The 23036-nt window shown below is 39.6% G+C and overlaps 2 protein-coding genes across 5 annotated transcripts; one reads left to right on the forward strand and one right to left on the reverse strand.

The window, feature by feature from the left end:
- Nucleotides 1-2618: 2618 nt before the first annotated feature.
- LOC112561085 (general transcription factor II-I repeat domain-containing protein 2-like) lies at nt 2619-4033 on the reverse strand. Its single transcript, XM_025233304.1, has one exon. It carries the CDS (start codon nt 3358-3360, stop codon nt 2722-2724), a length of 639 nt encoding a protein of 212 aa, XP_025089089.1. The 5' UTR covers nt 3361-4033; the 3' UTR covers nt 2619-2721.
- Nucleotides 4034-5122: 1089 nt separating this feature from the next.
- LOC112561080 (kinesin-like protein KIF22) lies at nt 5123-22938 on the forward strand. Of its 4 annotated transcripts, XM_025233294.1 has the most exons (16): nt 5131-5295; nt 7522-7699; nt 8586-8713; nt 9689-9840; nt 10834-10979; nt 11287-11544; nt 12439-12514; nt 12619-12663; nt 14204-14363; nt 15079-15214; nt 15706-16007; nt 19104-19259; nt 19467-19532; nt 20325-20449; nt 20672-20731; nt 22257-22938. In XM_025233294.1, the coding sequence occupies exons 1-16, from the start codon at nt 5250-5252 to the stop codon at nt 22281-22283; spliced, it is 2061 nt and encodes a 686-aa protein (XP_025089079.1). In that variant the 5' UTR covers nt 5131-5249; the 3' UTR covers nt 22284-22938. The 4 variants fall into 4 exon arrangements, with proteins under 4 accessions (XP_025089080.1, XP_025089077.1, XP_025089079.1 ...); XM_025233292.1 differs by having other exon boundaries at nt 5126-5295; nt 20672-22938; XM_025233296.1 differs by having other exon boundaries at nt 5137-5295; nt 11380-11544; nt 20672-22938.
- The last annotated feature ends 98 nt before the right edge of the window (nt 22939-23036 follow it).

Consider the following 23036-nt stretch of genomic DNA (forward strand, 5'->3'; position numbering starts at 1 on the left):
ATCTGTGTGGAATGGTGATGATGATGATGACAATAATAATAATAATGCAGTATTTATATACTGCGCTCTTTCCTACTTTATGGGAAACTCTGGAAAAATGGAGGCAAATACGCAAAGAAAGACACAAAACACAAAGTATATCAGCAAACATACAGAGACACGTCAACAGGCGTAAACACAACACACAAAACAAACCTGCGCAGGAATTAATCTTGCACAGGCGGCTCGGAATAAAAGATCGAAGGACTTATAAATACTAAAAAGACAATTTGAGCAGTAAAAGCCGATTTTGAGGTAGCGCACGGAACCGGCAGGAAACGCTATATACTCACATAGAAGCAGAAATTAAATACGTCGCGATTGTGATGTCTTTCTGTCCACGACTACATGTGTAACTAGTTTAGCGTAGCTGAAATGGCAAACACAAACACACAAGCAAACACAAATAGAAAGACTGCCATGTGTAGGTAGGTTAATGAGGACACATTTAGACTTTGTGAAACAGAAAGATAGGACGTCAAAAGAGACGCACGGTAACAGATTGTAGACCACAGGGAAGATAGTGAGAATTTCTATCATTGTCCGTATTCTTCCGCTCAAACGTGCAAATGGCGGGAAGGCGATATACTCTGCCAGTCTTTTTAGTGGTCATTTTTAATCTAGCTTATAAGAATTAAGGGCCATGTACGGTGCTGTCTGTGGATCTCGACCTTTATATTTGTATTTTAAAATGCTTTAATGCTTCTTTCTTCGCAAAAATAATCTGAAGAACTGTATGTAAACCGCGATCGAGTCATCCATTCTTGTTTGAAAAGGAATTCCGTGTTGTTGGATTAATTGTTTCGTCCAGTACTTCAGAAAATAACAAATTCCTTATAAAATGTACAAAATTCCAAATAACAAATTATAACACTAAAACTAGTCCGATATGGGTAAGCGCGTAGCATCTTTAGTCGGTGGGATCACGTCCATGGTGGTATGGACGGACATTACAAATGTAGCACCTTATGACGCCTGCGGATGAGACTGGGCATCTTCCTGTCATGCTAAGAAACTCGCGTGATAAAGTCAATGTACAAAGTTACACACACACAAAAAAAAAAGCTTTCCTGAAAGTGGAATGACATGAGAATATTTTGTCCTCCTTTGATTACTTTTTCATTTTCACACCTCCTCGACCACGCAATGAACAAGCGCATTGACCACAAAGTACTTTCCATTGCTCAGTCCTGCATGTCTAAAACTGCTCCTGACTATTTGCAAGAGATAGTTCCTCCGTACCAGCCGTCACGTGGCCTGCACTCAGGCTCCCAGTCACGCTTCTGTCTCCCTGCAGTGACAGACACCAACAAGAAGCGCACTGGAGCCAGGGCCTTCAAACACGCGGCACCTAAGCTGTGGAATGCTCTGCCATCGTCACTCTCCACCATCACCTCACCAACCACGTTTCGCAAAAAACTGAAAACCCATCTGTTTCTTTCAAACCAGTCTTAAACTACCAAGAAACACTTCTGTCTATATTTTTTACTTTCCTGGTGTTTCATATATTTGTTCACTTTATCTTTTTCTTCTTTTTATTTTTTTTTTTTTTTGCTGCGCAATGAGCATTCTTCTGAATGGATACCTGCGCATTATAAATAGACATCATTATCATGTTTCTTTCAAACCAGTCTTAAACAACCACGAAACACTTCTGTCTATATTTTTTATTTTTCTGGTGTTTTATATATTTGTTCACTTTATTTTTTTCTTCTTTTGTTTTTTTTTTTGCGCAATGAGCATTCTTCTGAATGGATACCTGCGCATTACAAATCGACATCATCATCACGCGGCGTGTCCGGCCCTGCGTACCGTAACGCGGGCGCTCACCTTTCCGCCTGTGAGAGCTCCTGTGATACCCTTCGCGCCAACCGTGGGCGCCTGTTAAAATGGCGGCTGACAGCGAAGTTGAGAATATAATTTTGTTGATGGACATATTAGACAGCGACGACGAATTAATAGAAGCATTCTATTGCAGCGCCAAACAATATACCTCTAGTGGCATTGGGAACTGCACCACATCCTCAACATCAGATGGCCCGAGAAGATCTCCAATACAGACCTGTGGGAAAGAACCATCCAAAAATTCCATGAGAATTAAAAAGAAAGAACAATGCGGTAGTCAAGCATATCACGTAAAAACAAACGACGATCGAGTAAGCTCTCTGGTATTACCTCTAGACCAGGGGTGTCAAACTCAATTACCCAGGGGGCCAAATCTCACATCGTACACAAGGTGGCGGGCCGAAGGTTATTATTTAAGTCCGATAACTTTTTATTGAGCAGTAGAAAACTAAACTTTTTGTTATTAATTTTGTGTAAATAAAATCATACATTAAAATAAAATTAAAGTACTAACAAACCAAGGCTTAGCAGTTTTTCTTCTTAATTTATTTTGTCAGAAGTGGACGTTTGACATCTTTTCTTGTCAACAAGTTTGTTTATGTTTGGAGTAAGTTTCTGTGTTGTGGAGATTCTCAGGATGGACTGCAAGTGTGCGTCAGTTAGACGACTCCTGTGTGATGTTTTGTTCATCTTCATCACAGAGAAAAGTTGCTCACACAAATATGTGCTGCCAAACATGCTCAAGATTCGAGCCGCATGTAGACGAAGCTGGGGCATCGTTTTTGGGAGGGAATGAGTGAACTGTGCAGGCCCCACACAGTCGTACTTTGCCTTCAGTCACTCATTACATTGCAGTTCTATGAGTTCCATCTGCAAATACACAGGTGCAGTTTCCACGTCGATGGCAAATGGGTTGTGAAATAGTTGGAAATTGTTTTTCTTCACCTCAAAGTTACTGAAACGGCGTTTGAACTTAGCACGAAGTGAGTTCAGCTTGTCAGCAAAATGTGCATTTGGGAACACCTTGGCGCTGACTTCGTCCATCACTGTTTTGCAGCAAGGAAAGTGAAACAAGTTGCATTGGTTCCTTTGTGTTTCCCATAAGACCAACTTCACTTGAAATGCCTTCACTGCATCGTGCAGGTGAGTGATCAAGTGGCCCCGTCCCTGGAGCTGCAGGTTCAAGGCGTTGAGATGAGTGGTTATGTCACACAGAAATGCCAACTCACATTTCCACTTTTCCTCCTGCAAGACAGTGGAGTCTTTTCCTCTGCTGTCCATGAACTGACAGATTTCCTCAATCAGCTGAAAAACTCGAGTAAGAACTTTGCCCCGACTTGTCCACCTCACTTCTGTGTGATACGGCCTGTCGCCCCACTGTGAATGTTTCCTGCACAAAGGACTGAAACAGGGATTGAACCCTTTGGCTCTGATGAAGTTGACGGTTTGTGTTACAGTGCTCATTACATGCTCCATGTTGAGGACTTTAGCACACAACGATTCTTGGTGTATTATGCAGTGATATGCTATCAACTCCTAACAACACTTTTCTTTGATATGTGACCGCATCCTCGCAACTAGTCCACTCTTTCGGCCGCACATCGCCGGCGCTCCATCTGTTGTAAGTGCGACAAGTTTGTCCCAGGGCAGGTGTCAGTGATACTTTGACATAAGTTGTCAAAAATGTCCTTTCCTGTCGTTGTCCCATGCATGGACTTTATGTCTAATATTTCTTCTGTGATATTCAGACTGGAGTCGACTCCACGGATGAAGATGGCGAGTTGTGCGGTGTCCGTCGTGTCAGTGCTTTCATCGACTGCAAGAGAGTAGGCAACGAAGTCTTTGCTTTTTTCGATCAGCTGTGTTTTCACATCAGTGGCCATCTCACATATCCTATTAACAGCCGTGTTTCTGCTGAGGCTTACATTTGCTTTTTGTTTGGACACAAGACTTCACACACTTTCATCATGCAACTCTTCACAAACTCTCCCTCATTGAATGGCCGGGCTGATTTAGCGATCTCCTCTGCCACAATAAAACTTGCTCTCACAGCAGCTTCACTTTGTGATGTTGCTATAGTTAACAATGTCTGCTGTCATCTCAGATTCCTCTTAAGTTCTTCCACTTTCTTTAGCTTCTGTTCTGCATTCAGGCTTTTCAACTTGTCCTGATGTTTAGTCTCGTGATGCCGTCTCAGATTATATTCTGTGGTCACAGCTATTGTATCTCCACAAAGTAGACACTGGTTTACCGCTGATATTAGTAAACATGTATTCAGCCTCCCATTGGCTTTGAAAGACTGTTTTCAAAATCAACTTTTCTCTTGGCCATTTTAACGGCTAGCTTTAATTTGAAATTTGATTGGTATTGAAATTACAAAAATCCCTTCACTACACAGTGTAATGTTCTCGATCTTTATTAATTAACATTAAGTAAAAGTCTTTAGAAAAGTCACAACACCTGCTTAGCTCTGATCATCTGCCTTTGTTCCCCGACAGATGGCGCACCAGTACCTACGACTAGCGTTAAGTTCGCACAATTATTTCAACACCGTGGTTTGCAGTTTATACTCGGATACTAATCTTTCTGGCGGCAGTCATTCCCTCTTGACGACGCAGGAACTGGACAGTCAGTATTCCACAGCTGGCACTTATCATCCACAGTCCACGTGTATAATTCACAGTTCACACGTATATAACGTCTCATCGAGACGACTTCCGCTCGCCAGCCCGCAGACTCAGACAGTGATGAGTTTCTATTAGTCTTTTGCTGAGCTGCCTCATCATACACGTGGGTTTTCCCTAGTCACCCTTTGATCTCGGACCGATTCAGGGAAGTTAACAGGTACTAAAAATCTTCGACCCTCGGCCCGTGTTCAGGGCAGGGTGTCGCGTGTCAAAGGTCAGATTTATGGGCCCCGCCTTCACCATCCCTTCAGGTCATCAACAGGAGCGGTGGTAACTTGACCATTGCACTGTTGTACCACCGCTCCTGTTGATGGTCTGTACAAACTTCACTAAACTGATCCCATCTCTTGCTTGCCTCGACGGAAACTTTTCTGTTTTTTGCCTTCTACTTGGCGCCGGGCCATTAACAATGCTTTACTAAAATTCTTTCGCGGGCCAGGTAAAACTTCATGGCGGGCCGGATGTGGCCCGCGGGCCGGGTGTTTGACACCCCTGCTCTAGACTCTAGAGCAAGTACGCGTGCGCCCGCGTTGCGGTACGCAGGGCGGCCATCACAATCAAGCCTCCCGATACAAACTGTGAGCCTCACGTTCATTGGTTATTGGAAACCACATACGTGTGTGTACACTGTATTCCTCATGTTCATTGGCTGTTCGCTCAAAAGAGGCAAATTTCAAAATGGCGTTCAAACCGACATCCAAAGCAGCAAGACAACCTCAAAGTAGTAAGTATGTGCTAAAGTCGAGAATATGTGAGGTCATTTATATATTTTTATACTGTCTCAGAATCAGCACAGATCTTTTATAGCAACGTGGAGTATTTTGCTTTTTCTAACCTCCATTCAATGCTTTCTTTCGTTTAATGTTTGGATAGTTGACGTCCCCTCGTACGGAGAAGGAGTCAGTGTACCTCAGATTCGTCGCTAATGTCTCACTCATTATGACAAGCTTTGCGAAAAACAAGCACTCCGCTATGGATTACTCAGGGAGATCATTCGATCTGGTTTGCGTCCACGCTTCAATCTGTGGAAAACGACCCAACGTAACATGACCGAAGCATTTACAGTTTTAGAGTTTGATTTCACATTAATTTATAGAAAATTTCCGGTTTTCATAATCTGTATCCACCAGCAACATTCTCTCTTCATCCCTCCTTCCCTGAGAGTCCTTCCTTTGACAAACAGATATTTAAAAAATGCATCTGTTATAAGTAAGAACTGGAGCGAGGCAAGGTTGTATTTTCTCGCAATCTTAATTCTTGATCGTCATAGACTGCATCATGAGAAGAACAACCTCTAACAGCAACAAGGGCGTTCAGTGGACCTTCGCCAGACAACTTGAGGATCTCGAGTTTGCGGATGACATCAGCCTGTTGTCCCACAGGCAGCAACATGCACAAAGCTCACTCGGCTCTCAGAAGAAGCACCGATGACTGGCCTGACCATCAACATAAAGAAGACGGAGGTAATGCAGGTCAACAACAAGCAAGAAGCCCCAGTACAACTACATGGGGAATGTATCACAGAGTCTGACCATTTCACCTACCTTGGCAGCATATAGTCAGCAAAGATGAAAGTACAGATAAAGATGTAAGAAGCCAAATAAACAAAGCCAGGCTTGATTTTCACACCCTGCAACCTATCTGGAACTCCAAGGCTTTATCTTTACACACCAAGATCTGATTTGTCAATGCAAACATAAAGTCAGTCCCTCTGTATGGATCAGAAATAGGGCACGTGACAAACACCCTCACCAACAAGATTCTGACATTTGTCAGCAGATGTCTGCACCACATCCTCAACATCAGATGGCCCGAGAAGATCTCCAATACAGACCTGTGGGAAAGAACCATCCAAAAACCTGCCAGCCCAGACATCAAGAAACAGAATTGGGGCTGGATCTGTCACCTCTGAAAGCCAGCCAACAATTTAACAAGACAAGCTCTGGGCTGGAACCCACAAGGGTGGCCCAGAGTTGGGAGACCCATACAGACATGGAGATCAGTCCACAGCAAGGTGGAGGCAGCTGGTATGACATGATTCCAACTGGAAAGGGATGCCTAGAACTGGATCCGATGGCGTGGTGTAGTTGCTCCACTGGGGATGAAAAGGAATAAGAAGAATAAAAAGATCTTTTATAAAATACTGATGGGTAAACTGTCCCCCAGACTTTCTTTGCTATTTTCCTCCAGTAACACTCAGACTTCTCTAAACTTAATATTCCCATTCCTAGAATAGACCTTTTCAAATCACATCTGAAATACTCAGGGAGCGCGCTGTGGAATAGCCTTGCTCTCCATCTAAAGCAACTGCACTCCCTGGACTGTTTTCAACGCCAATTACTTACTATAATACAGATACTAGAATGCAGGAAATTTTGATGAAGCCTCCTCCAACAAAGATTCCTAAACCATAAAACATTAGAGATACTTTCCAACTCCAGGACCCTTGTAAATATCTCTTTTGACCACTGCTTTTGTACATATTCACCTTCCACGCTCTTTAGATATGTTATGTTTATTACTACTTACTCTATTAGTACTTAGTTAATTCCATAGGATATTCTTCCTCTGTAAAGAATGAGGACTAACCAGAAAAAAGCATGTCTTGATTTCTTTAGCTCTTGTTAATAAAGAATTGTCATTGTCTATCTCAAAATTTTCTGTAATTCTTGTACAAATACTCTCTTTTCTTTTTTTACTGTGCCTTTTTTTTTCTAGTTATGCTGGGAATTTGGTTTCTTTTTTGCATGATGTTCGAGGGGTAGATGTAAAAAAGCATATTTGTTTGTTCTATTACCCTTGTTAATAAAGGTTTGTTAATTTGTCTCTTTCTTTCTTACACCCCTCCTCCCATAATTATAAATATGAAATGTAAAATACATAAGCATAGTTTAAAAGAAATAAATCAAAAAACAATTTTAAATTTAATTTGATTGATATGCTTGTCAAGGTGATCATGGTGAGTCAGCTAAGAACTTACTGGCTGACAAGAAGCAGACTTCGAAAGTGAAAGTTATCGTCAGGGTTAGACCTCCACTTACAGAAGATGCTAAAGTTTGTGTGGAAACAAGTGATAGCAAAGTGGAAATATTTAATCACCGAAACATAAAAGAGACACTGCAGTATGAGTGAGTAAATTAAAGCTTTTCATTTAGTTTATTTCATTGCTTAATAGTTTTGTCTTCTATAATTTATTTTACTCATCGTCTAATAAACATTAAATCATACAATTAATTCAACTAGACTGCAGTTATCTGTGATATGAAATAACTTTTACTCAGTAATAGTTTTTAGCATTCCTGCTTCTCTTTGCCTCTGCAAGTGAGCATGTTGGCCATTCACCTGAAATTGCTCCTTGCACCAATCAACACAGCTGTCAATAGTTGTGATTATAGTCAACTGACTAGTCTGCCTGCTCATTTTCCTCTGCAGATTTATGATACTCTCCATTCCTACTCTTTGATTCCTTTTTGTGTCTTCTAGGTATTGTGCTCTATTGCTTGTCTACATATTTATTTTTCCTTCTGTCCTTCCAAGTCTTCTACTTGTCTTATATGCTGAGAAGATGCTCCTTTGTGATAGTGATTATGCACTATATAAATCACAATTGACAGTAGTTATGAAGTGAAGGCAAATTGTTGCCCTGGGGCAAAATAGGAAACTCAAGGAAAAGAGTCTGTTTCCAGAATTATACAGCAGTGTCCCTGCAATTGTTGGAGCCGTAGTTATTTATGGGTGGAAAATATTCCCTGGGATAAAGAAACACAAAGTGGGATGAGGGATCTGGACACTGTTTTATAATTTTGGAAACAAGAGTCTTTTCCTTGAGTTCCTCATTTTGCCCTGGGGAAATAACTTACTCTCACTTCACAACAACAACCTCAGATGATGATGATGATGGATTATTGATGATTGATTGATGATGATTATTATAATATACTCATCATGTGCATGAATATGTTCATGTGTGGAGAGGCTTGAGATGAAGGTAATTAAAATTTTTACCATGTGTAGGTTCTCCTCTGTGTTTGACAAGACAAGCACTCAGCAGGACATATTCAGCACTTCCATCCGGCCCCTACTGGAGCATGCCATCAATGGGGAGAATGTCTCCATTTTTGCATATGGACCAACTGGAGCAGGTAGTGCACATATGAATTAGTATGGATAACTTAAAACAAACTAAACAAGAGATGAAACAAAGAAATAGTTAATATATTTGTCTGACCAGGTGTTTATTTTGATTAATGAGCATGGTTCATACAGAGTTCAGAAAGTCTGGAAATATAGAATACTGGAAACTGTTCTGATGAAATTTTGATAGTGTGCCTATAAGGTAAAACAAATTCTGGGGAAAGCTAACAAATTCTCGTGCTGATATAAATAGTTTTCCTGACTGAAAAATGAAATTGGAAAGGAAAAGAAAATTCATCACCATGACAGCTTTGTCAGTCAAAAAGTGTACAATATCTCTCACTGAAGATGCCAAGTGAATCTGCTGACCCTTAGTAAACTATTGTAACTTTTTACAGTTTGGAATTTCTTGCTCATCATCGAAGCAGTTGGGATTTTAAGACATCTTAACAAAAAAGGCTAAATTTAATTTGGTTTTTGCAAAATGTACTGCTAATCTTGTCAGCATTTTGACACACTAACATGCAGTAGAAGTTGGATAAACTAAACAAAAATTCTTCTACATACAGTGGGTGGGGATGGAAAAAGTCTACAATTTTGTTTAGTCACATCTTGATCTGTGAAGCCAGAATAACAATAGCAGCAAGAAGACAAATGTTCACACACTTGCCAAGCCCCTTATTAATGACCAACACATCTTCATAATGTAAAGATCGCATTGTTCACACACCTCTCTGCTAAAGCATTCAGACAGAAGTCTTTTTAGCTAGGGGATTGTATAGCTAGCTTATGCTTTAGATTACCAGTGACCATCTTGGCAGAGCTGTGTTTCCAGTTTGGAGAATTATGCTTTATATCAAGGCAGTTTCTGCTTTATTCTTGTGGTGAAACTAGGCTATCTTTACTGTTTGCTTGATATGAATGACTGGTGCACCATGCAAGTTCACTTGCTTTAAATCATGTGATCAGCTCAATGTCAACAGGCAAAACCTACACTATGCTGGGAACAGAGAAGGACCCTGGCATGATACCCAGAGTCGTCCGCACCCTTTTCCAAAGCCTGCACACACCACAAGGCAAACCTTGTGAAAAGCACATGGTTACATTTTCGTTCTTGGAAATCTACAACGAGAAGGTAAAAATAAAAAATAACTCATAGTCAGGGCTTCTGCTAAGGCTAAATTCTGTGGGGTCCCAGGGACCCCTTCTTCAGATTTTTAAGGGGTCCCTGTTCTTTGCCCAAATTTGAATGGGACCCCATTGACGAAAATTGAAGGGATCCTCCGAACTTTTAATGCGTACTGTACGCAATTTTGTGCGTAAGCAGAAGCCCTGATAGTATGATTTTATACGTGCCTTTAACTCTTCTTATGCATAGTGGCTCATTATAAGATTTTATATATGCCTTAAACTGTTTTTATGAACAGTGCTGAAGGAAATAGTTCAAACTGGAAGCAAATGGTGAAACTTTTAGTTCATTTGTCATTGCTATTATGTTACAATCCTTTTCTAAAGATGATGTGTGACTAAAACATTGACTTATCCAGCAAGACATTAAACAATGAAGTAATTTATTATGATTTGTGAAGACTGAGTTTACAGTGAAAGAGCTGCTAGACAAATACCTTTGCAAATTTGAGACTGTAGCAATTTTCAATCATCATCTTAGTATTGACAAAATTATTTGCTAAATATCCTTTGCATAGATAATTAAACTTTTTTTTTTTAATTTGTGAAGAAAAGATAAATGTCTTAATTTATATTGTTATAGCTATAAATACTGCAAAACTAAGTATACTAATAATTTATATTATTATAAGAGTAAACTTTGTGAATCTTAGTGTATATTTCATCCTCATATTATTATAAATGTAAACATTAAGATTCTTGATGTATATTTCAGGTTTATATTATTGTAGCTGTAACATTGAGACTCTTAGTGTATATTTCATGTTTTAAATGCTGCTAGATGTATAGACTCAGAAGTTAGTACTTTGTTAGCAGCTGACACAGATGTATTTCAGAGCCTTATTGAGCTAAATAAGAGTCAAATATTATAGATTTTTATGATTATTTGCATGTTGACTGGTCTGTTCAAAAGTATAAATAGTCAACATTTTTACCCTAGGTCCAAGACTTATTGAACCCAAAAGAAACAGATCTGCCTATTCGAGAAGACAGCAGTCATAACATATTTGTGGCAGGACTTACAGAGAAGCTCATTGGTAGTTATAGAGAGTTCTCGCTGTTGTTTGGACCAGCATCTAATAACAGGTAGGTGCTAGCAACACAGTCTTTCACCTTGATTGTAGATTGTATCATTCATATCTGTCTTCTTTAGGCTGGCACAGATACAGCTGTGCAGTCATTCATAGAAATTGGGGGTGGAAAGTTGTGTCCTTATACCTATAAAAGGGATCCAACCATGGTGTACATTATTTATTTTATTTTTTTAAATAATAAAGTATTACACTTGTGGATATTGGGTGTTATAACCTGCAATTTGATGTTCTTGGGGGAAGGGTGTATTAGTGCCAGACTCTACAAGGTCTCAAATCAGAATGACTTAATACATTGCCAGGTGGGAGAAATGGAGAGGCATTAAAGTGGGCTATATAGAGAAGATGGTACATTGTGAGAGGCCATGGAGACAAGATGGTAATGTTCATTGCAGGACAGTGGCAGCCACAAAGTTAAATGACCATTCCAGCCGCAGCCACAGCATTGTTCAGCTTAAGGTTGATACCTGGAAAGACAACAAGGTGTTTCATGGCAAAATTTACCTGATTGACTTGGCTGGCTCTGAAGACAACAGGCGAACTGGAAACAGCGGTGTCAGGTATACTGAGATCACTTCTGTTGATTAGTCTGCTTTTGTTGACTACACATTGACTTGGGTCAGAGTTCAAACTTGGCACAGCAGTTGATGTACACTTTTTGGGAACTTATCTGAAGGTTAAGTCTAGCTTACAAGCTACAATAATATGGGAGCTGTTTTTATATATACATCTCTCTGAACATTTGGTTCAGCTTATATGGAAGGTATTACTATATTTATCTGAAGGTTTGTTCTAGATTATAAGCTGCAATAATGTGGGAGATGGTGTTACCCAGATGGATTTAACGAAATGGTTTCAAAATTGGTCTCAGTAAATAAACATTATGAACTTTTCTAAAGGTTAAGTCCGGCTGCAGTAATATGGGAGGTGTTAACTAAATGGATTTAATGAAAAGGTTAGAAAATGGAAGTCTTTCATTTAGGTTGGTGTCCTATGGCAATATTCAATCAGCAATTAGCAGGTTTTTTTTTTGTTTTGTTTTGTTTTGTTTTTTTGAAGTGCTTTGCATAAACCAGAGAAGGGGGTTGAAGCTCATACGTGTGGTTTAGTTTCAGACATTCTGTTTTAAATTTACTGTTGTGACAGTTTATAACACAACAGTGATCCTTACTATCTATCTTTTCCCCTTTGTTTGTCTCAGTAAATGCAACAGAGTGGCTAACAAACAACCACCACACAGCATTACTGTGCATGTGCTGAATAATTGATGAAATACCCTCATTGATCCCAGTGTATAGGAACCATTGTGACTTTAAAAGGGGATTTTTTTAAACATTAAAAAAAATCATTGCTTTTTATATATTGTTTATAATCGTGAAGATAATTTTAACCTGTCATCATCATTACTTACATACACACATGGAAAGAGGCTCATTTTATTTCATTTATTATAGGTTGAAGGAGAGTGGAGCCATCAATAAGTCCTTGTTTGTCTTGGGAGAGGTAGTTGATGCTATCAACAATGGCCTGGTGAGTGGTGTTTTCATATTTTCTTTTGTCTTGATTTGATTATCAGAAGAAAAAAACTGAGCATGTTTTCTAATAGTTTTGAACTGGTTCATTGTCTGTTCTAGACCAGAATTCCATACAGAAATAGCAAGCTTACACGTCTTCTTCAGGTGAGTTATCTTGCACTGTGGAGAGCATGGATTTGTGTACAAGGTGGTGCGTGGCTTCTCAAGATTCTTACAAGGGGAATGTTAAAGGGTACATAATTTTTAGTGTCATCTCTCAATGCTAACCTTTCAAATGATGTTAATTCAAAAATTAGGTCTTTCAATGGAAATGCTAAGAAGAAATATTCCAGTCAGTTTACAAGTCATTCTGTGTAGATCATAACTGCTTCAGAAAATCTGTCAGAAAAAGAGAATGAAAATCAAATATTCTTTTTCTTAATATTGAAATTGTTTTTCAGATTTGTATGTATCTGTGGGAACAAATGCCCATAAATGAAGATTTTGAATAAGCTTGATCATAAACGGCTTTTAAATAATAAAGTTCTTCACCTGAAATATAGCTTACCTTCAAAAGTAATAATTATTAACATCCAAAGAAGGTGGGATTAGTGTGTAGAATGACATGATATGTGTCATGTGTTACAGCTATATTTATATGCATTTACTATGTTTCTATTCAGTCTTAAAGAAGTCTCCCCATTGTAAAATGACTTGTCATGTGTTAAGGCTTTTTATATATGTTCACTGTATTTCCATTCAGTCTCAGTCTCCACTTGGTTGTTGAGGAGTACTGCTCTCATTGAGCTCTTCCAGGATGCTCTAATGCAGGGGTGGGCAATTAATTTTCCCAAGGGGCCGGATGAGAAACTGGAATGGTTCTAGAGGGCCGGATGAGAAACTGGGATGGTTCTAGAGGGCCGGACTAATATAGTTAACTCAGTGTTATCCAATACTGTATATATAGTATATTTACTGGTGGGCGGCCAGCGGGCGGGCCTGATCTGGCCCGCGGGCCGGCGTTTGCCCAGGTCTGCTCTAATGACTTATTTGATGCTTTCTTTGATGTTGAATTTTTGCATTACATGCCTCAGCCCCTCATGGCAGACTCAGTTAAATGCCTTTATAAAGTTGTGGAAGAGATTTTACAGATGTAGATGTTTTTCTTTCAGAATGTGACAGTTGAAGATCTGTTTAGTTGTGCCCCTCCCTGATCTGAAACCAGTCTGTTCTACTGCTAGCAGTTACAGCAGTGGTGTAATCCTTTCTGGATTACTTCCACTATCACTTTGCTTGGATCAGGCTGATCAGGCTTACGGTTCTGCTTCCTTTCTTTGAAAGGAGTATGCCTAATGATTGCTTCCATTCTTTGAGCCATTCTTTGCATTAGCAGATTCCTTGGCACAGAGCAGTAAGAGCCTTTCTTCCCTACTCTGCTTAAGCAGTTCGGCTGGAAGGTTGTCAGTGCCAGATGGCTTCCTTCTCTTCAGACTGTGAAAGGCTGTGCCTAGGTCAAGAACTTAGCCCTGGCTGATGCTTTTATCACGGAACGCCTTCACTCATGCCATGTTAGCATAGCTATTTGCTGTAGGAGTTTACTCCCTTAGCCTTCATCTATCCTAAGATTATTAGACCACTAAGATCTAAACCATCCAGTCTGTGATCTGTGGGTAAATCATGTTTGTGTGCTGGATTACTTTTGCAGGATTCTGTTGGTGGCACCTGTCACTCGGTTATGATTACCAACATTTCACCTGAAGAGTCATTCTATTTTGACACATACTGCACACTCAACTTTGCCAGTAAAAGCCGAAGGGTGATTAACAACAACCTACCTTCCATCTCTGATGTCCAGCCTCCAAGTGGTGACTCAATAAACATTTTTGTTTGTGTAGTTTTTTTTTAAAATTTATGTGATTGCTGGTCTTTCTGTTTCAAGCTGTTTTGAAATGGGTGCATAGTCACATGAATTATTTGGAGGATGCTGGGCTATGCATTGATATGACTTTAAGTTCCTATCCAAGAAGCATATGATTGATACATTCTGAGAATCTTCAGTGTCTGGGATGTTTTACCCGCATGTTTAAGTGAATAGATATTACATATAAAGAATTTACGTTTATAGGTAAATACCAATACCTTTTTTTGTTTCACACTTGAATTTACTTTTTTCTTGAAACTGTACAAGATTACTTGACTATATTGAGATCACCTTACTATCTACCTCTCTATTACATTTGTCCACTCTTGATTGGTTGGAAATTACCAATGAACTGGGAAGTCAGCAATCTCAAGGGATGTGGGGTGAGTTGATTTGTGTCCTCCCTACTCATTGATTTTTCGTTTCTGGTCATTTGGGAGTGAACAGCTGGAATGGAAAGGTAGCTAGTAGAGTGATCTCCATATAGTCTTGTAATCTGCTATGTATTGCAAGAAATAAATTTTACTATCAAAAATGGCATTTTTAAAACTATTTTAATAATGTGACCACTTGCCATTGAGTACTCATTAAGTAACTAATTTAAGTATAGCTAAGTCATTTGGTTTTTTTTTCCTAAATCATAAAACAAACATTTTCAGAGAAACCAAGAGCCTTGAAACGTAGTAAATCAGCATCAGATTTTGGGCCAGTGCGAAACAAACAAGTGAAGCTGATTACAAGTACATCTCACTCAAGTCTCAACCCTTCTGTTACAGATACAGTCTCTTCATTGAGGTGAAACCTTTAAACTTGTGTGTTCATGCTTTTGTGGTAGCATGTGCGCATATCCATGCAAGAGTCATGCCTACATTTGCCTAACATCTCCCTATTTATTTTTAAAGAAAAGAATAAACTTCTCATACACTACTGGACACGTTAGTGGCTGGTGGATGTAGCTGGTCACTTCAGTTAAAGGGCCTGAAACTTTCCTCAGATCATAGTTCATTTTGTTTGTATAGTCCTTAGTAAACCCACAGCAAAACTTTACTTTTGAGAAGTGTAAGTGACCATCAGATGTTCTGTCCCTTTATGTTTGCTTTGTTAAAAAATGCTATTGGCAGTTATAGAAAACTGTTGTCATCTTTAGATAAAGTTGAATGAGTTTACAGGTGCTCCTAACCATCTGACATTTGATTTCCATTAAAACTCTGGGCAGCTTCAGATAAAATTGAATGAGGATACAAGGTGTTTCTTTATTATTATTATTATTAAAATTCCATGAAAAGGCTGGCAAAAGGGCAGCATGAGCACTTGGAGGGGACTACCAGGGGACATAAACAACAGGCAGAGAGCCTCCTGCTCCAGAGGCATTCCCAGCCTGCACATGAGTGCCAGGAGTTAACTGCCTTGAAGGACCTGCAGCATGAGCTGAGGGCAGTGAAGTCACAGCTTCAACAACTTCAGCAGCAGCAGCTGCTGGTCAGGCAGCATGAGACATCCAATGCTAGTACCACACCTGGACAGCCACACAAGATGCATTGCAAGCCTGTTGCACGAGTACCTCCCATTGACAAAATAATTCTGAAAGGTAAACTATCTTCTATATCCTGTATGAAAAATTACCAACAAATGGAAACGGCTGAATGTCAGCTTCTGGATTGTCATAACACCACTCAACTAAGTAGTGCATTGTTTACACAAAACTGTCCCTTTAACTGTTTAAAGCAGGGGACATATTGCAAGTGGATGTATTTGGACTGGCCCATCTGAAAAAATGTAAAATGCACTTGTTTTCATTTTTTGTATTCAGTTAGGTTAATTTGATTGAAATTTAATTTATCAAGTAAAACAGCCTTAGAAATAGGCAGACTGTAACACTGTAACACAGACAAGGTCCAAAGATAACAAATAACAGGCTGACATGCTGATGCCAGAGAGAATGGGATGGGTTCTTCAAAGAAAAGGCGGATTTTAATGTTTTATTCTGAGCAAATTCAAACAGCTTCACTTTACACAGTAAATTCAGTAAGTGAATGCCATTACATACTCATTTGTTGTTCATTCCATTATCACTAGGTTGTGTGGTCACCTGGCCTGGGTTTTTGGTATTTTACCAGCCCACCGCATAGTTTTAGTTTATTCCTTGTTACTCCTCAAGGAGCATAGGGCCACAACAACACCTCGCCAGCAGATCCAGTTTTTGGGCAGCCCCGCTTCAGTTGGACCCATGTGGTTGTGGCGTCATTTGCCTCGCTCTCTACTGTTCTTTTCCAAATCTTCTTTGGTCTCCCAACTCTCCTCTTTCCCTGAGGGTTCCAATCACGTGCCTGCTTGGCAATGGCATCAACTGGTTTGCGCAGGGTGTGTCCTATTCAGCCCCATTTGCGCTTTTGATGTCTTAGCTAGTGGCCTTTTGTTTGGATCTTTTCCACAGGCTGCTGTTGGAGATCTTTTCCGGCCATCTTATTCCCAGAATATGGCGTAGGCATCGGTTGGTAAAGGTCTGGAGATTGTTGTTGATGGTGTTTGCCACTCTCCAGGTTTGAGAACCATACAGTAGGACTGCCGTCACATTGGTGTTGAAGATGCGGGTCTTATTGAGGAAGAATAATGCTTGGGAGTTCCAGATGGGGCGAAGGCTGTTGAAGGCATGCCTGGCCTTGTTGATGTGGCTTTTGATGTCATCGTCCTCTCCGCCATCTTTGTTGACAATGCTCCCCAGATATGTGACACGGTCTGTTTCTAGGATGTTCGCTTCTTAAAGTTGGATTGGTACTTCCTGCTTGTTGTTGATTCTCATCAGTTTGGTCTTCTTTCTGTTGACCTTTAAGCCAGCCTTCTCTGCTAGCTTACTCAGTTTGGTTTGTGCATGTTTTTGCCAGTGAGAGAGGAGACTGTCATCTGGTGAAGGTCCACTGGATACCAGTGTTGTTGTCATGGGTCGTCGTGCATAATCCAGTCTATGACCATCAGGAAAATTGTTGGTGATAATATTCAACTCTGTTTTATGCCGGTCTTCATTGCACAAGGCTTAATGAGTTTGCCGTTGTGAATAACTTGGCAGGACAAGTCTTCGTACAATCCCTGAATGATGTTTATGCGCATAGGTGGAATGCCTTAGTGCAGGGATGCCCAACCTACGGCCCGCGGGCCATATCCGGCCCGCGAAACTTCTGCCCACAGTGCAGGAAATCGGCATGTTAGTAATAAAGAAAGAAAAAAAACGAAAAAAGGGAAGAAGTATTTATCCCCACGTAGGGGCGTTTCCCAATCTCTTTTTCGATGGACGAACATTTCGATTCAGTGCTCCGACTTGGTGTCTCTACGATGAGGCCGGACATTCAGAAGTTGGTTTCGGGAAAACAACTTCAAATATCCCACTAATTACTACATAATTAATGGTAAGTACAACTTGTTTCTAATAAAAAAAATGGTATCTGCTCTATTTTTTTTTCTTTTTTGTATTTTTGCTGTGAAGTGGCCCACGACATGGCTGTCCAAAATGGATATGGCCTGCGACACGGCTGTCCGAAATGGATATGGCCCGCAGGCCGAAAAAGGTTGGGCATCACTGCCTTAGTGGATCATCAGCCTCTAGATGACGTCCCTGTCTACACTGCCAAATGCCTTCTCAAGGTCCACAAAAGTTATATAAAGGGAGGACTGCCACTTAATAGACTGCTCAATGATGATACGACATGTGGCAATGTGGTCAGTGCATGACATATCCTGGCGAAACCCTGCTTGTTCTGGTCTCAGTCTCTTGTCTTCAATTTCTCTAGTATTACCCTTGTCATGACTTTGCTGGGGATGGACAGCAACATGATCCCCCACCAATTGTTGCACTGGAACAGGTCTCCTTTCTTTGGTAACTTGACCAGGTGGCCGAGTGTCCAGTCTGTTGGTACTAGCGCTTGTTCCCAGATCTTGTGTAGGAGGGGCTGTAAAATTGCTTCTGTTGTTTCTGTGTCTGCCTTTAATGCTTCTGGGGGTATGCCATCCAGGCCTGCTGCTTTGGCACTTTTCATGCTTTTGATAACTTTGATATCTCTCTTAGTGGGAGGGCTGGTGTTGACGTGAAGTTATTCAGTTGCTGGTGATGTTAGGTAAAGATGATGGATGAGGTCAATTCAGGATCTCTTTGAAGTGTTCCATCCAGAGGCCCGCTGCTTAGCTTTGAATTTTGAGACCAGCCCGCAAAGAAAAAAAACTTTTCCCCTGGCTTAAAGATTCTTTAGTTGGATCAAAAGAACATCATCTGAGTGCTTCTGTAAATCATTTTTTTTTTCAATGAATAGTCTGTGTTTTATTCTTTTGGTTTCGTGGAAAGTTCATGTTACTCAAATAAATGAAGAGTGCAATGTACATACACATTTATTTTATAATGGGGAAGCTCTGTAGCCTGATAGTGTATGTGATTACAGAGCAGTGGGTCACTGGTCCAAGGCTCACATGCACTTGACAGGAAAACTCCCCTCGTCATTAACATAGCAAACCATTAACAAGCTGGGTTAGCCTACAGCCATTGGGCTATGGCTTTCTCTGTCATTTACCTTGTTTACTGTTTTAAATACCTGTTGTTCCAACCATCAATAACAAGTATTGCACACCTGTCTTTACTGTACACAAGGGGAAGTGACATGTTGCATACAACAATAATGAGGATTACACTCCTGTCTTTCAGACCTAACTAACACTCTGAGTCTGGAGGAAACCACAAGCCATGAGGAAAGAAAGACAGAGAGTACTCTGAGCTGCAGCGTATTGTTTTCTCCTTCACCAGTCTTATTTAAGAAAGGCTTCAAGTCCACAGCTTCAGCTTCTTCAAGACAGAGACAAGGTAAAGTTTTTGTTTCCCCACCCCCACTTTTGATGACACTGTGTAAGGATCCAAACTATGCTATTCCACTATGCTGGTTTGAAAACAGTTGAATGGCTAGTAGTACAAAGTGAGCAGTAGCTATTACTTGGAAAAGATAAGTTTTTAAACTTTCTTCCCCATTGAGAAGATTATGTAATTTTTCCAAATTTGATCATTTCTTTTCAGACTGTGTAACACCCAGCAAAATCAGGAAGAGTCTAGGTGAATTTCAGCATCAGCAGCAGAAACAAAGTAATTCCTTGACCTTGTTGTGTACTGCTGAATCTTATCTTGGCCTTGTATACTGCAGGGTTTTCCAATGTTTAGCCCTGAGCTATTCATTAACAGCGATTCAAGCTTGTATCCACGTTTTTGAGTAAAAAAGCATACAAACCCAGATTACCTTGTCTATGAAATCCTTTTTAATAGTTTCAGACATTTCAGTAGAATTTAACAAAAGTTCAGGTTATTTTGGTAAATGTGATTGTAGAGAAAGGCATTTTCGTAAACAGTAGTCTTGCTGCATTAAGTGGATGGACTAGGGCACTAGGCCATGTCCTGCATTTTTATAAACAAGCCCAGCTGTGTAAAGCCTTTTGAGACACAGTCTGCCTGTTGATGCAAGGTGGGTTTGGCTGCTTATCAATCATCCTTTACAAGTTAAAGCTGGGTTCATTTCTGGCCTCAGTCAACAGACATAATCTCAAGCTGACATGCAGATGTTCAGGCTGAGACATATTAGCACTTATCCTGATATGGTGTCAGACTGCTTATGAATGCCAGAATTCAGGTACATATCAGTGCTCTGCCAAGTTGTCTGCACTAATCTTGATTGCCAAAAGGGCTATGTATTTGTAATGTAAGATTAAGTCCACACCATCAGCAGAGTAGAGAAGTTTACAGCTGTATCAGTTGTTGAGATTATATGAATTGTTCGGATTAGAGTAATAGCTATAGCAGTAATCTTAATGTTGAGCAATAACTTGAGACTGAAAATGCCTTGCATTATGGTTATGTAAATTTCTGTTCCATTTTTATGTCCAGATGAAGAATTTCTAGAGATCCTCAACACAGCACCTGTTAAACGACTACAGGAATTACACACAGTTGGTACCAAACGAGCACGTCTTATTTTTGAGTGGCGCCTAAAAAATGGACCATTTACATCCGTAAGACTGTTTTCTTGCTCCTAGTAATAATTAGAGGGTAGAAATTCCTGCGAGGTGAAGGAAGAAAGTAGTCCTATAACTAGGGATTTATTTGGTATTGGTGTTTTCTACACATGTATAATTAATAAATCCAAGTTGCCACCGAACAAAGATGAAGGGTAAACGAAACATTAGAATCTTGAAGAATGTGTGTTAACAGAATGATGTCATTTTCTGTCTTAGTTTGGTGACCTTTCAATGATTCCTGGGTTTACAGACAGATATGTGCAGAGTTTGCTTCAGGTGAGATTATACAGTTTGTCACAACTTGCTGTTTTACAGTTTGTGCTCTTATTATGTATTCATCCTACACTCTGCTGTTAACCCATTCTTTTTCTTCTTTTATATCTGTTGGTCTGTCCTGCCAATATCCCTTAATGAATCATGTTTAGCTAACATTTCATCATTTCTGTTACCTCTGTGTCTTCACTGTTGAGACCCCTTGAGTAACAAGGGCTAAACTAAAACTCTTCACAGTCTTGATTTTTTGAGTAGTTTTGTTTCCACTATATACCACACTTCATTAACAGTGACCTTACTGATGTATTGGACAAAGAAATTGTTAAGACAGTAGTCAGAGGAGATAGGCAGTCAATGGGACAAAAATCTGTAAGTGAAAACCAAAAGGCTTCAAACAAATTTTCAGCACAATGACAAAGAGGTGCATTTCAAATAATAGACACAAAACTTACAACAGGTCAATGTACACAACCACAAACACAGAAAGCTAATACCCTCAAGCCAGTAAGGTGAAGGGATGTAAATTGTCCAATATTAGAAAAGGTTTAGAGTTATTGGAAAGTAAATGACGACGACATTGGAACAGACGAGATGAACACTTTGTATAGCACTGCCCAGCATTTGCTGTGTACATATCTACTTCCAGGCATCTACCCTACATCAAAGTTGTTTCCTAAGATTTCTTTTGGCAAAGGAGCCATGTTTAAACATTTTGTAAGAGGGGATACTGTTAGAATCATACCATAAATGCTTGCCAACATGAGCAACACAGAAGCTGTCTATGATAGTACTTTGTTGATCTACCTTTCAGTCTTTCAAATAGAAATTCTTGAATAAATAATTAAAAAAATACCCATAAAAGATTATAATCGCTTTTTTCGAAATACCCTTGTCTGTCATGGTCATTTCTACAAAGCTGTGGACTTTTTTTTCCCTAAGAGGCTGAAAAACTGTTAATTGGGAAATTTCCACCACAAAACCGTTGTCTTTCAGGAAAGTAGAGAGAAGAGCAGTTTTAAATTTCCCATTCCAAGTTTTGGCAGTCTGCATAGGACACAGGTACACCCAGTGCTATGTGACTATAATGTGTGAAAACACAAATAAGTTACTTTTAGCAGGTTTCAACTTACATTTCACAGACTGGACAAGGCTGGCATGGCATCACAAAGTGATCTGCTACATTAGTTGAGGCGTATTCTTTATCAACATATACATTCCAAGAAGCATGTTGATACATCAAAAGCACAATCAGCATTTTGTTACTCTACTACTACTTTAATTTTTAACCAAAATATATTTTTAAAATAGCGTGCTCAGAATGCAGGAAATAACCTAAAGTATTTCTTCAAAGTCTCTTCAAGGAGCATTATCCCCACACTCCTACAAGTCCCCATTTGACTAGCTTTATGGTGGGCCTGAACCCTCACCTATTTTCAGAGATTTTTATAGGCCTGTTATTACTTGCTGATATTGATGCTCAAATCACTGCAGATAACAGGTGTTTCTTGAATTATTCTCTTTTTTCCAGAGAAACTTTGTACTAGTTGATTTGTAAAGGATTTTTCAAGCAACATAGAATAAATGGACATCCGAAGAAAAGAGCCACATGGGATGTACGCCACTGCCATCATGAACTGTATGTCTAGGAATCTAAGAGTTGGAGTTTGCATGAACAGTTATGCACACACCCTGTTATACACTATGTAAACATTGTTGAAACATTTTCTGTAGGGTATGTGCACAAATTAGTTCTCTGTGTTGGGGTGGGAGGGAACCTTAATGAAAGAGATCAGGGACGTGTTTTAACATTATTTAATCGTTGTGAATGACATTCACTAATTATCATGGTGATTTGAAATCGGGTTTATTACAAGACCTGCCTCAGCGAAAAGATTTTATACATCTATAAAATTGTCATTTTGAAATTTATGTACTAACATTAGTCTCTTCACTTTGGTATATAGATTCCTACGGTCACTGAAAGTATATATTGCTCAATTGTACTGTGCTAATGTGTGCATCAATTGAGGTTTTGTGACTGATTTGTTTTGTTATTGCCTAAACCAAATATTTTTCTATTCCCATACTCTGCCTGTGTGAGTGAAAGCCTATGAATCAGTGTATGGATAGGTGCATTTCCATGTCTCCAGCCAATGTATATAGTGCTCAATTAGTAATTGTGGCAAGTAAAAAGATGTTTGTTCTGTGAACAGATTCATCTTGTTTATAGCAAAAGTGATGAATGGCATGCTAAGATCAGTTTTTAAATACATTAATTAGATGCAGAAATAAAATAGTGATTAACTAC

The sequence above is a fragment of the Pomacea canaliculata genome, linkage group LG4 (genome assembly GCF_003073045.1).
Source record: "Pomacea canaliculata isolate SZHN2017 linkage group LG4, ASM307304v1, whole genome shotgun sequence".
NCBI lineage: Eukaryota > Metazoa > Mollusca > Gastropoda > Architaenioglossa > Ampullariidae > Pomacea > Pomacea canaliculata.

Bases quoted from the DNA above. Each gene is read 5' to 3' on its own strand.
- LOC112561085 (XM_025233304.1), bottom strand. From the start codon at position 3,360: ATGGAGCATGTAATGAGCACTGTAACACAAACCGTCAACTTCATCAGA.
- LOC112561080 (XM_025233292.1), top strand. From the start codon at position 5,250: ATGGCGTTCAAACCGACATCCAAAGCAGCAAGACAACCTCAAAGTA. The intron at 7,700-8,585 runs GTGAGTAAATTA...TACCATGTGTAG, and splicing joins AAAGAGACACTGCAGTATGA to GTTCTCCTCTGTGTTTGACA. The intron at 19,533-20,324 runs GTAATTCCTTGA...TTTTATGTCCAG, and splicing joins GCATCAGCAGCAGAAACAAA to ATGAAGAATTTCTAGAGATC.